The following is a 14,446-nucleotide window of genomic DNA, read 5'->3' as shown; positions in this document are numbered from 1 at the left end:
GTCTCGAGGTTGAGGATCCGCAGCTGGGAGACTGTCATTCGTCTATTCATCTTGTGTACTTTTAAATAGTATTGGATTATTGGATAATGTTTTAAGGGGTCCTTGAGTTATGGGATTTCCGAATTGTAATTGTTGGAGAAGCATTAAGTAATATTTATTTATTAGTTTTCTTCAGCGGTTTATTTATTCTTTATTATTCATCTTTGTATTCTGTGCTTGTTAAATACTTAAATTGTTTTGATATCCCTTGATTTTGTGCGCGGACTTGATCAATCCGTGTTCCAAAATTAGGGGGTATCACAGTTGGTATCAGAGCACTCCAGGTTCAAGTGTCCCTAGGGTGTCTTTCGTTGTGTGACTTCCGCGTTGTGTACTCTTTTACTTAGAGCTTAAGTTTAGGATTCATTGTATTCTATATTCGGTCCGTTAGTGTGTCCTAATGGTAAATCATTGAGTCTTATCAGGGAAATGGTAAGACACCGATTTAGAAGGTATTGGTAAATCGTTGAGTCTTCCCCTAATTTTGAAGTATGGGTTTTATGGATTTATGCACCAATAAAATAATATGGAGGTATTTTAGGGACGGATTAACGGAATAGTTAAGTCCTACCTATTTATTTATGAATGGTATGGTTTAATACACCGGTATGGGACGGTGGCATTTCAGGGACGGATTAACCAAAGAAGTTAAGTCCTACCTATATATTTATAAGGGAACGGATTAACCATAGCGTTAAGTCCTACTTATTGGTGTCAGGTCAACGGAATAGTTGGATGGTATGCCATTGAAATAATATGGTTGGATAGTTTACTTTTATGTGGATATAATGGATTATATATATATATATATATATATATATATACATACACACACACATATATGGGCCATGATATAAGCTTGAGTCTCAGGATCAGTGGTTAGGATGGAGGCGTATATTGCCGATTGAGATGGGTAGCTGGGTTTAAGGATGTGTGGGCTCTGGTAGAAGGAGGACTCATAACCACCTTTGTGTGCGTTTTACATGAGATACCCACTATCCGGTTGAAACTGCTTTAGTCCAGTGAGAGTCTCTAGTGTGTACTTATATTTATCAATTATATAAATATGGAATTAGCTAATTACGTGATGTGTCTGCTAATAATGAATATGTGTGGATGGGTTAATTTCCACACGGATAAAAAGAATAATGAAATTTGAAATTAAATAATCAAAGTTTTTATATCATGGATTTGTGAATTCCGAGGACGGAATTCCGTTTGTTAAGGGGGAAGAATGTAATACCCCGATAATTTTAAAAGATTTATTAATTAGGATTAATTATTTTATTTTATTTTTCAATGATTTATTTTATTTTATTGAGTGCTAGATTAATTATCTTATTTTAATTAAGTTATATTTCGTGATTATGTATGATGATTGATTGTTTGTGTGGTTGATTATTGATTGAATTATTGGTGTGTTGATTTTATTGGTATTATATGACTTAGTTGTAAATTCTTGTTTGTTTATGTGCTTCATGTAATTAGTTATTTTAATTTCTGTATTTAATTAATTATCTTATTTATTTAAATTAATTGGATTGGGCTTAAGGAAAGTTGGACCAAAAGATGTGGTCTTGGGCTTGTATGAAACCTTATTGGGTTAATTAATGAAGGTCTGTGGTTATTTAATTATTTAAATGATCACTTTTGTATCAATTATATATATATATATATATATAATTATATATAAATATAATTAATTAATAATTGTTATGGAAAGATATATATATAGATATATATTTATTGATATTTATAAGTATATATGATTTAATTAACTAATGAGTTAATTATGGAAGGAATATATATTTATATATATATATGTTTATAGATATAAATTATTTAAAGATTATTATTTTAATTCATAATACTAGTTGGAATAGGATTTGGAATTTAAGGTGTATAAAAATACATATAAGGCTTTAGGGTTAAAGGTTTTACACGTTAGAAAAATAAAACAGACAGAGAGAGAGGAAGAAGAAGGGCTGACAAGGAGGAGGTCGGATCTGAAAAGGAGGACGTCGGAATTGGAAGAGATAATTAAAGCTTAAAGCGTTGGTTTCGTTTCGAAACCTTCAGGCGAGTTTTCTCTAACTTTCCTCTTAGAACTCATAAGGATTTCACCTTGAGTATCAAGGCTTTAATTAAATTTATTTGTTTAAAAATTATGGTTAGATCGGAATAATTAAAAAGTATAAACTATTATATTTGATTTTTAGATTATTGGATTTTAATTGATATATATAGGTGTTATGTATATTTTAAAATCAATCTATAGGTGGATTTGTGACCCAAGAGAGTTAATTATGGTTTCTTTATTTTCTAGAATTGTTCTGTAATTTTTTGAAATTTTTATGATATTTTTAGGAATTTATTAGGATTTATTTTCCTATTATTTGTTAGGAAAATAATTATATATATATATATATATATATATATATATACACTAGGTAACTGGCGCATGTGGAGCGGCGGCACAATAAAGAATTGATCCAGTGCAGCGCGGTGTAGGATAATAGGGTGTATATGCCAATTATGGCCATTTGATTAATTAAACTTATGTGAATTGATATGGTGCATCGCGGCGCATAAAAGTTTGGTGCGCAGGTGTATCTGGACCATAGAAGTGGTCTGGTCAACTATGGGATTATTTGGTGTATTGCAGACCATGAGAAGATGGTGCACTCGCTGATCTGGACCTTAGATCTATTATAGTTAATAGAAAATAATCTAGTGTGAGCGTGTTCATTTGCGCACTCATTTATGACCATTGGATGCGGCATAAAGGAAGTGATGGATTCAGTGTGGTGAGCTCACGGTAGCTGAAAGAGCTTAGCCAATACCAGCACACAAGGAGGCTTGACTCCAGCGCGTGCAAGTGCATAGTAAGCACGTGGGCGCGCGTGGGAAACTATGTTGGCCTAATTCGACACTAGAAATTAAAAAGGTCATAACTTAGTCATTTTAAATCGAAATTGGGTCATTCTTGGGCTCAAATTCAAGGATTTTTCGTCTTCTTTCCAATGGTACCAATTTCATTATCAGATTCCCATCCTACTAGGAGATATTTATGTTTTAGTGAGAAAGTGTCGGAAAACTATTTAAACCAATATGGAGTATTTAAAGGAAACTATTTCTGACATATTTAGTTGCACTAATTTGTGTAAATATAATAAATTAATAATTTGTTATGGAAGGAAGTGTATATATATATATATATATATATATATATAATTATTTATATATGGGTATATATAGTTTAATTTGTCTATGAGTTGTATGGAAGGATGAATATATATATATATATATATATATGTATGTATGTATGTATATTGATTTTAAATAATCAAAGATTATTAAAGAAGGCGTTAAACACATATATACATTAAATAACATATGTGTAGGTATATATATATATAAATCATTTAAGATGATTAATATTATCAATCTTATTTGGCATATCTTAATAGGCTGGTTGTTAAATTAATGATATGCGTATAATATGCATGTGATGGCTATGTATGATTTAGCGTATTGTTAATTTTAAAGTTAATTCATGGTTAAAGTGTGGGCATGGATGAATTGTCAAATGATTAAATATATTACCTAAATATTTGTATGAATAGAATACATATATGGAAAGCATGGATGAATTGCTAATTAAATGTATGAATAAATATACCTGTGGAGGCATGGTTGAATTGCCAATGTATAAATATACATACACGGAGGCATGGTTGAATTGCCAATGTATAAATAAATATACTTATGGAGGCATGGTTGAATTGCCAATATATAAATAAAAATATTTACAATGGCATGGTTGATTTGCCAAAGCATAATTACGTTGTTATATGTTAGATGATTAAAATATCATCTATGGTTGTTGTATGTATGGATTGGATTAGGGTTAGATATTCTTAAATGAGAATAGTTTAGTACTTACTGGTTAGTGTATTATTTTACATTAATAAAATAATATTGGGGAAGACGTGGATGATTTGTCAAAACTTGGATTTTGGATATGTGATTTAAACAATTTAAATCATTATCGGGTTGGGATTAAATAGAGTATTTCTTTTATTATAATTTGTTGTTTAAATGATTAGACAACTGACTAGGATGGGATTAAGGTCAAAGGAGTTTTTATAAAATGAAATGGTAGATTGGTCTAGGTATGAATATTATTTTAATAATTATTTAATAGGTATGAAAATTTAATAAACCTATTAATGGATGTGATTAGTATAGTATATATAATTATATATAGACATGTATATCGTGCTTTATTAAAGTTAAAACTTTATTAGGTTTGGTTTTGATCAGAGATGATCTGCTTATTGGTTTTCAGAGGCCTGGTAGAGTGAACTTGCTCGTAGGGTTTAACCCACGATTTATTTTTCAGGTTATTAGAGGTTCCAGTCTCGAGGTTGAGGATCCGCAGCTGGGAGACTGTCATTCGTCTATTCATCTTGTGTACTTTTAAATAGTATTGGATTATTGGATAATGTTTTAAGGGGTCCTTGAGTTATGGGATTTCCGAATTGTAATTGTTGGAGAAGCATTAAGTAATATTTATTTATTAGTTTTCTTCAGCGGTTTATTTATTCTTTATTATTCATCTTTGTATTCTGTGCTTGTTAAATACTTAAATTGTTTTGATATCCCTTGATTTTGTGCGCGGACTTGATCAATCCGTGTTCCAAAATTAGGGGGTATCACAGGTTAACCTGCCCAATTAAAGCTCTTAACTTAAGCACCAAGTAGAATCAAGTGAAGATTCATCCATCTATGTTTAAACCACATCAACAGCTTATGTTCAAATATAAGATTTTCAGAATCTCCAAGTTCTGAGAAACCACATTAAATGTACCCAGTACAAAGGTAGCTGAAGTTTATCATTTTTACCTTTAATATGCAAAATATATTGACCTGTGATTAGCTTTATCTTCTACCAAAATTACTCATAAAACTACTTGAAACTAATTTGATTTCAAAGCAGATCATACATCAACACTTGGGGAGACACAAAGGAACAAAATACAACAATTAAACATACTTATCTTTCTCGCTAAATTCATACTATTTGAAATCAGGCATCGAAAAGAAAAGACATGGCACTGAGCTGAGATCACTTAAAAATTTACCAACAGAAAAATTACTATTAAATTTTAAGTCAAACTTGACAAAGACGATTATCATTTTAAACTTTCAACAAGTGAGGGTAATACATGTCGAATCCCAAACCAAGCTTTCAGCATCACAAGCTGCTAGGTTCGGGCAGAGATGTCATTAAGAACTAATCTATTTTTGAACTTTGTGAAAAGTAGCGAGCTTATAAGTTATAGTGGACTCGAGCCTATTTGATAACCTACTATTTCAGTAACCTTTAAAATAGAAAAAAGTTAAGTACAGAAGGTGCCTATTTGATAACCTACTATTTCAGTAACCTTTAAAATAGAAAAAAGTTAAGTACAGAAGGTACCCCACATTGCAATCTGAACTTGTAGACCATGAAGCCCATTACCCATTCCAATGCTCCTGTATTAAAACAATTTCACCAGGCATAAGACAACAAAAAACAGGATTTGTATGTGTGTGTGATTGTGGGTGTGGGTGTTTCGGGGGGGGGGGGGGGGGGGGGGTGGGGGGTGGTTTGGAGAAGGAGAAAAGGAAAAAAGAAAGAATGCAGAACAACTACCATTTCCTCCATATATCAGGAGCCTTACGGAGAGTACCATCCCCGCTGCAAGGAACATCACACAAGACACGATCAAATAAAAGTTGACTGAGATTTGGCTCCTTCAACACTCCAGTCTCAGAGGTATTAGAATGATTGTTATTTAAATGGCAACTAGGGAAGTGTTGCGCTTCATGATTGTGACAATCAAGTTAGCAGGGCACATTCTTTTTGTTTGGTGGATAAGGAGGTTACACCTTTGGACGTCAACATCATTTGCTATTACCTAAACCAAGCAAAGTATAAAAGAAAATATAACTACATACTATTGGAATGCAGAAAAAATATTCCATCACAAAAGAAAGAAAATGCAATCATGCAAGCGAATAATAAGGCACATTTGCAGATTTCCATTTCTTCTCTCGATGTGGATTGGTCCAAATGCAGGACAGAGACTAAAAATACATTTCCAAGAGCGAGAAATAGAATCACCATTCCACTAGGTAAAGAACCATATTCAGTTGATCCGTGTATCATCGCGAGTAACTGGAATGTTTTTGAACCTGGAGCTGCACACACTGCATAAAGGAAAGGAAATGGTCAAAATTTGCTGACATCTGTCTTTTTAACACGGCCACACAATAGTTATATCATCAGATTAAAGTCGATAAGACCAAAAAGAAAAAAATAAAAATACAATCAGAGTCAACAAGAACTGCCACAAGAAATTCTAAAGTATCATTGATGAGAGTACCCATCATTTTCATAATATCCAACCTATATCCAATCAACATCCTATTGCCAATTTGTCATAAAATTCTTCAAATCAATAATTGGTACAAGGATATATTTACACAAATTGAAAAGAATCAATCAAATAAATGCCAATAACAGCCACCTACTCATAAATCTTTATTAAGCTAAAGATACTCTGCAGATTTTAACATTATAAGGACAAAAGATTCCAAGATACCAAATGTATTAAGAATTTATAACCACGATTGAAAGGGGCTGAAGCTATAATCACCCTATCAAATCAAACCATATAATCATACAAGTTTTAATTCAGAAATAAAATAAATAACTCCTCAATAATTAGCTAGTTCACAAGAACAGTAGACAAACTAAAGAAAAAATAAATTACAACTGTGAAACTACCCAGTACCAAAAACCCAATTCTGATACAAGTATCAAATTGACCCCTACACAGTACTAAAATTTCAGAATACCAAAAATTCAGTCATTATCTTTTCTTTTTTTCTTTTTTTTTTGATAAGTAAATTCAGTCATTATCTTCACAAATATTTATAACTAAAATTCATAAAAAAAATAAAAAATAAAAAGTTTATAAAAAATTTCACTAAATAGGATTTAGTTTGCAAAACAAGAATTACAGACCTTGATTAATTGGAAAAAAAAAAAAAAAAAACCATACATACAAGTTAGCAGTTGCAAAGAGAGGGGCTTGAGAGTTGAGAGACAGAGGGCCAGCGGCTGAAGCTTGCGAACGACGAACCTGAACTGGAACAGCGGGCGATGGAAACTGAAGGATATGGGTTTTGATTTTTTCAACAATCTAAAATGATATGCCAATATGGGTTTTGATATAGGTAATAGGTTTTGAAATTTTGATTCTTGCAGACAGATAGATAAACTGAATTATATGGGTTTCGAACTTCTGATTCTTGTAGATTTTGTAGTTTGCAGTTGCAGAGACAGAAAGAGGGCAAGTTCAGAGTTGAGAACGAGAATAGTGATGGAGCCGACTAGGGAGGCTGAAATGATTTGCCCTAAAATTGTATGTGTGTGGTCCATACGTATGTGTGAGTATATATATTTTTGTATTTTTTATTTTTAAAAAACTAGAAGAAATAAAACCCACGTAAACTATTACCCTTTCTATCACGGTGCTTGCGGTAGAATAAATTATTACCACAATTTTTTATTAACCGTGATAGAAAGAGCGGTACTATATCGAAGTGAAATGTGAAATAAATTCACCTTATATCATGTCACTGTGGTAAAAAATATAATTATTATCACAGTTTTTCATTAATCGTGATAGAAAAGCTCTTTTATCACAGTTTTAAAATAATCGTTGGTAAGAAGGGGCTTCTAACCATGGTAGAAAGTGCGTGGTAAATTTTTTTTTTTTTTTTTTTTTTTTTTTTTTTTTTTGTAGTAATTTTAGGGGCATAATATATAAAAAAAAAAAAAAATAAAAATAAAAACCATATATATACATAGGGCGGGGTTTGCCCCCGGCTGTTAGCTTAGAGCTTGTGTAATGAAACTTTCAACTAGAGCTGCAACTCATGCAGATTGGACAGGTTTGAGATATAACTTGAGTCTAACTCACCATATGAATTGTTAAACTCAAATTCAACTTTAACTCCATCTTCAACCATAACTACCCAATCTAAACCCAACCAATCATTCTATTTTTTAATTCAATCTTACAATTCGGGCTTAAATTCCGATTTAAAACTTCGGGTTAATTCAGGTTATTCACATGATTAATTTCAAACCAAAAATTTAATATGATCTCGAATTAATTTTAGCTTAAATTACTCTTAAACAATAAAAAGTTTATAGAAATTTTTTGTAAATTTTTAATAAATTACAAACAAATTATTAGAAAATTAAGGATCCTAAATGTTAACATACAATAGGTTAAGATTTAACAAAAGAAGTTGAAAAAAAAAAGAAAAAAAAAAAGGTAAACAGATGTTAAATATTATATATAATGTATTTATAAGTAAAAATATATATAAAAATAATATTATAATTTAGATTCGGATTCGGGATGGTAGCACTTCTACACAAACTCAACTCTAATTAAATTTGAGTTCAGATTTTTCAACCAAGTCCAACCTTAATAATATAAATAATTGCCTAAATACTAACATGCCTGTGGTCTAATAGTACAAGGTCCTTACTTCTCAAAGGGAAGTCAGGGATTCAAACCCCAATAAAAGCAGTATGTGTACCAACTAGAAAAAAAAAATAATAATAATAATAATAATAATTGCCTAAATTCACGAAAAATTAAGCTGAACTCAAAATTAAATTTGATTACTCAATCCAAGTTGCATCTCTACCTTTCAACTTGGGAACAAAGCTCTTTAGTGGATAATTTACTAGATTCCTCACCAAAACCTGGAATTGAACTGAAAATTTTGAAAATTAAGTCTTACCCATCATCCATATGATTAAAAGGCAAACATCATCATTTTAGCATAATTTATTTAAATCAGTTCAAATTAGTGGGACCTATAGGAAGAGTTTATATACTCCTAAAATGTAAAAATGTGGGGACCACTGGACCAAGACGGAGATATATGCAAGTATTATATAAGCCTGGTCCAAATCAAGGTGGGGCCTTCTCCTGTGGTCCACTTCTGGTAGTCTCTGTAGAGAGAGATGAAGTTGATGGGCTTTGTGTTCAAGTGAATTAAGATGTGGCAACCACCAAGCATCACAGTCGATTAACAGAATTCTAGTGAAGTGGACGCGAAGAAATGAACCCCATGATTTTATTTAACTTCCTTTAACTAATCAAACTTCATCGATCCCACCATAATTAACAAACTATCATTCTCTAGCTCTCGATCGATCTCTCTCCCCCCCATAATATATAAAGGAGAGGAGATCATTGTCACTTCATTCATCAATCTCTCTCTCTCTCTAGCTCTCTCTCTATATATAGTGCTTGTGCATGTATGCATGATCAGTTTGAGACTATATATAATTAAGTAAGTTGTTTAATACCAAACATGGAAAGAGAAGAAGGGGTTTTTGTGAGAGGGCGAGCAGAGATTGACACCCGGGCACCATTCCGGTCCGTTAAAGAAGCAGTCATGTTATTTGGGGAGAGAGTTTTAGCCGGTGAAATCTATGCCAACAAGTTCAAAGAGGTACTTCTTCTCTTTAGCTTGCATAAAATTAAAGTCAAATTAGTCTCACTGTCGGATAATATTATATATATATATATTTTTATTGTTCTAATATGGAGTATATGCTTTTATTTTTCTCTATTGATCAATTTGAAGAGTTTGCATATAGAGTTTATAAGCTAATATATATGTTGCACACATATATATGTACACTTAATTTTGTGGCAGATGCAAATAAAATCAAGTGAAAATAGACAACTGCAGTCATCAAGAATTGGAGCAGTAACAAGTGAGCTTGAAGAAACAAAGCAAAGTCTTCAAAAGGCTAAAGAAGAGAGTAATATGATGGCTTACTGCCTTAAATCTCTCAAGGATGAGCTTGAACAAACCAAGAGAGAGCTACAACATTTGAAGTACTCAAGAGATCAACAGTCCCAATCCCAGAAACACTCACTTGATCCCGAGATCGAAGAGATCAAGTTCGTGGAAACACAGAGAGAAGAAGATCAAGGCGAGTTGGATAATAATAATCAGTTTCAAAAGAAGAGATCAGTGAAGTTTGCAAGTCCTCCTGCACTAGCTCAAGTCATTGTTAGCAAAGATGTTGGTGAAGTGGTAGAGAGTACTACTACACATCCTCCTAAAACAAAGATGAAGAAGAGGTCCAAGCTTATCATCCCTTTAATTGGAGGGATGTTTTCGAGAAAGAAGGGAAGTACAACTAGTCAAGAAGGTTAGTCTCCAATAGGTCGAGGTCGTCATGATCATGGATTCAATTAGATTAATGCATGCATGATCATGATAGAGAAGAAAATGCGTCAAGAAAAGCATTTTTTATGCATTAGTATTTGGTTTTCTAATAACTAAAAATTAGTCACGATTGAAGTTTTTTTTTTTTTTTTTTTTTTTTTTTTTGGCGACATTCATTTATTAAGGTCATGGTTTTGTACTGGATGAGAAAAAGGCTGTATTTTTGTTTTTCTTCAATGAGAAAGTCATTCAATAAAGTAGACTATATATGAATCTAAAAGCATCATGTGTGTGTGTGTGTGTATATATATATATAAATATATATTCTCAAATGCATTCTTTATGGGGATATTAATATATTAGCTTGGGGCCTAGAGCCTGACCCAGAAATCTAATGTAAACTTACCTAAAAAAAACATGGATCTGGCATGGCGGGTCAATTGGCCCATGATGTTTACCAGCATTTTTACCCTGAGAATGGATCTCTCTTCCCCGTTGAGTTTCCTTATTCTGGAGGTTGAGCTATATGGTCTCAATATCCAATTGGGCACGGGGAATATTGTGTTTGAGGGGCTATTTTATACAGTCAAGGCGCATTTATGGTACTTTAACCAACACTATGCACATAATTTTGCTACTAAGATAACTCAAATTAGGCCTAAACCATTTTTTTATTTTATTTATTTTTTATATCAAAAAGGTATACAAAATCTGCTAGGTTTTAAGAACTATTGTCAAATAATATATATATATATATATTTTTTTTTTCTGGTATGTATTTATTAGAGATTTTTTAGTTGTCAATGGAGCAATGAAAAGAATAAAGTGCCATTCTATTACTGAATATAAAAAAAGAAAAAAAATCCAACTAAGGCTCCGTTTGTTTGGATGTAAAATATTTTGCAAAAAATATTTTTTTATTTTTTGGTGTTTGGTTGTCGTAAAATATTTACGAAGAAAAAAAATATATTAAAATTTTACAAAAATAATTTATCCATCAATTTTTGGTAAGTTATTTTATACATCCCGCTCGAAGGATTCAACCTCAACTTCGACCTAAACCTTTGTCAAATACCGAAAAGTACAAATAAAAAAATACTGAAAAAAATATTTTACGTCGAAACAAACGAAGCCTAACTGTAAAATAACTAAAATGCGCGCCCAAAGTAATTGAATCAGGAATGTTTTAGTCTCTTCAAGCTTAATTCGTGTATGACTAATTCAATTTATTTTTATCTCAATTAAGTGCATGTCTTTAGTTCAATATTATCATAGAGAAACTTTGCATAATGATAGGTATCACATAGTATCACTAACTGATTATATTTTGTTATAATAAAAAGAATATGCATTTATTTTGATTCACTAATTGTCCCATTATTATTGTTTTTATTATTAGTTTCCTATAGTAATCATGTAAGATGGTTTGAATGGATCAGTCATTATTCCAAGATCACAAATAGAATCACCAAATGCACATACCCTCCTCCTCCAACTTCAATAAAGGCTGCCTCTCTCTCCCTAATGCAAGTTCTTTCGTATTTCTCTATTTCTATTGGAAAAAATAAAATTTGGTTGGTCTTTGGACCAATATATTATTAAATCAATTGATCATAATGATGCTAAAGTAAGAAAAAGAGAACGCTAGAAGTTGAAAAAAAAAAAAAAAAACGAGTAATTGGTGCAATTCTATTAATGCTATGTTTGGTTGTAATGATTTTAAAAAATAATTAATTTAAAATTTGAACTATATTATTTTTCAATTTCAATTGTAAAATACCAACTTCATGCAAAGGAGCACGGTATAACAATAATTTCTAATATTCTAGCCACTTTTTATATAGTACATTATTGAAAAATTTGGGGTGGTTCGAGCGCTTTGCGGGTTTTACACTATTTTCCAAATTCGTAACATAGACTGGACGGCCGGATTAAATTGGCATCCCTTCTATGCGTGACACAAACTTCTTCTTCCTCCACATGGATCATCATCATCGATCATTCATCAATCCGGCACTGACGTATGACCCCCAAAGTAGTCCCTCATGGCTCGTTTCAACAATATCAATTCCAAATGTCGTTCATACTTGTCATCCAAGAACGCTTTCTCCGCCGGAGCTGTGGCCTGCACTTGCCGTTGTATTTGCCTCTTTATTTCACAAAAATTCAGACCCGGATTCTCCCGTATCATCCACGAAACAAATTCAAGAAGTTGAAACACACGACGACGTTCTTCCTCTTTCACATGGAATCTAATACCATCATCATCATCATCATCATCAATTCCACACATTTTACCAAAAGCACTAACAAGGAGCTCTGTTGTGGCCGCCATAGCACAGACGAGGGAGAGGGTTCAGTGATACCTAGGACAGACAGAAGAGAGAGAGAGAGAGAGAGGGGGGCTTAGTTATAAACCTAGGCACTACAAGGAAACTTAAAGTAAAAAGGAAACTTAAAAACATAGCGAAAGTGCTTCAAATTAAACTTTCTCTAAAAACTATCAAAAATAAATATAATAATAATATTATGAAAATAATACATCACCCATCCTTCAAATCTTATACTTGGTTTGCAAACACACGAAATTTGATGTGTTCTTTTAAGTTAGTTTTAGGTTAGATTACTCCTAGGCATTATTATTATTTAAAAAAAAAAAATTTCAAATTAGATTACTTTTAGGCATAAGTTTTTATAAACCTGTGATGCAAATTTTTAAATAATTACAAACAAATTATTAGAAATTAATTATCCAAAGTGTTAACATACAATAATTAAATAAAGATTTAAACAAAGCAAGTAAATAAGAAAAAAAAAAATGATCATAATTTGAATATTATGTACAATACATATAAAATATAAAAACAAAAATATAATTTAGGTTCAGATTATATATATATATATATATATGCTAGAGTTGTCATCACCTCAACCTAAACCCAATCTTAATGAAGTTCAAGCTGAGATTTCATTATGGAAAGTTGTGTTAATTCAAGTTGCCTATCTAACCAATCTCTATATTGTAACTTTGAGGTATCTTGAAAATTTAATTTAATTTTGAGTTAGTTTCACATTTAATTCTTTCCAAATACCCTAGCTTCTTTTAAGAAGCAGATGTAAATTAATCATCAATATTATAAATAACACGCAAAATCTATCTAAAAGTGCACTTCAAATTTGTGATATTAAATTTAAGGGAGATGATATTAATAGTACTCCACAACACACCTAAGACGCTCTACTCCTATTTTTTAAATAATTGATACAACAAAAACAACCTACAACTGTTCCTCATCTTGATTTTCCTCTTCTTTCTCTTCCCTTTTACTCCATTCTCTCCCATGTTTTTTTTTTTTTTGGATAAATGGTAAGCTTGTATATAAGATTGAAGAATGTACATGATGCCCCAATTAGGAGAAACAACAAACAAACAACAAACAATAAACAAGGAACAAACAAACATTCCAAAACAATAACCCCAACTATGAAATACAAAAAAGACAAACACACTTCTGATTAACAAGAAAACTTTCCATCAAATTAGTAGTATGATTATTCCAAATTCAGCATGCTCAGTACCATGAGTCAGGGTGATAGCAGAAGCTGACGACCAAAGCAGGCACACCCTTGCTAAAACAATGACTACATTTCTTGGATAGAGTGGATTTTCTTCAAATCAAAACTGGTTGTGAGCTTGGTTGTTGCTAGTCTGGCTCTAACACAACTCTTCACCTGAGCTATGATGTTAGTGGATGGGGCTGATATGTTGTTTATAGCTCTAGCATTCCTCTCCATCCAGATTAGATAAACAGCCGCAGCTAAAAGTAATTTGTGTAGTAGGAAATCTGAGGAGTTCCAGTGGGCAGTACACCAATGCAGTAGTTGTGTTCAATTGTCAGGCCTGATGTAAAATCCTACTACTTCCTGAATAAACTTCCAAACACTACAAGAAAAATAACTTTTAACCACGGTTCCGCATTAACCGTGATAAAAAACGCTTTCTACCACGGTTCCGCATGAACTGTGGTAGAAATGATTTTTTACCACGGTTACAAGAACCGTGGTAGAAATGATTTTTTTA

General features: G+C 31.9%; 2 protein-coding genes across 3 annotated transcripts in view; one reads left to right on the top strand and one right to left on the bottom strand.

Annotated features, from left to right (window-relative positions):
* Positions 1 to 7,509, bottom strand: part of LOC132285230 (multisite-specific tRNA:(cytosine-C(5))-methyltransferase trm4a-like) — a 12,009-nt gene extending 4,500 nt beyond the window's left edge. Inside the window, exons 1-4 of one of the 2 annotated variants that reach the window (XM_059787400.1) lie at positions 7,159 to 7,509; positions 6,212 to 6,297; positions 5,741 to 6,005; positions 5,525 to 5,580 (exon numbers count right to left, since the gene is read on the bottom strand). In XM_059787400.1, coding sequence (XP_059643383.1) covers positions 5,525 to 5,570 — 46 coding nt within the window. In that variant the 5' untranslated portion in view covers positions 5,571 to 5,580; positions 5,741 to 6,005; positions 6,212 to 6,297; positions 7,159 to 7,509. The remainder of the gene's footprint in view (positions 1 to 5,524; positions 5,581 to 5,740; positions 6,006 to 6,211; positions 6,298 to 7,158) is intronic. The other variant, XM_059787399.1, reaches the window with a different exon arrangement.
* A 1,812-nt stretch (positions 7,510 to 9,321) lies between these two features.
* On the top strand, positions 9,322 to 10,646 carry LOC132283669 (WEB family protein At2g17940-like). The gene is made up of 2 exons (XM_059785670.1): positions 9,322 to 9,636; positions 9,844 to 10,646. The coding sequence occupies exons 1-2, from the start codon at positions 9,496 to 9,498 to the stop codon at positions 10,351 to 10,353; spliced, it is 651 nt and encodes a 216-aa protein (XP_059641653.1). The 5' UTR covers positions 9,322 to 9,495; the 3' UTR covers positions 10,354 to 10,646.
* Positions 10,647 to 14,446: the final 3,800 nt, after the last annotated feature.

This window comes from Cornus florida, unplaced genomic scaffold, assembly GCF_030987335.1.
Source record: "Cornus florida cultivar Cherokee Brave unplaced genomic scaffold, ASM3098733v1 CherokeeBrave_3.0.0_Hap2_Chr11, whole genome shotgun sequence".
Classification (NCBI taxonomy): Eukaryota; Viridiplantae; Streptophyta; class Magnoliopsida; order Cornales; family Cornaceae; genus Cornus; species Cornus florida.
The sequence above is the reverse complement of the archived record's forward strand: the minus strand, read 5'-3'. Positions and strand labels throughout refer to the sequence as shown.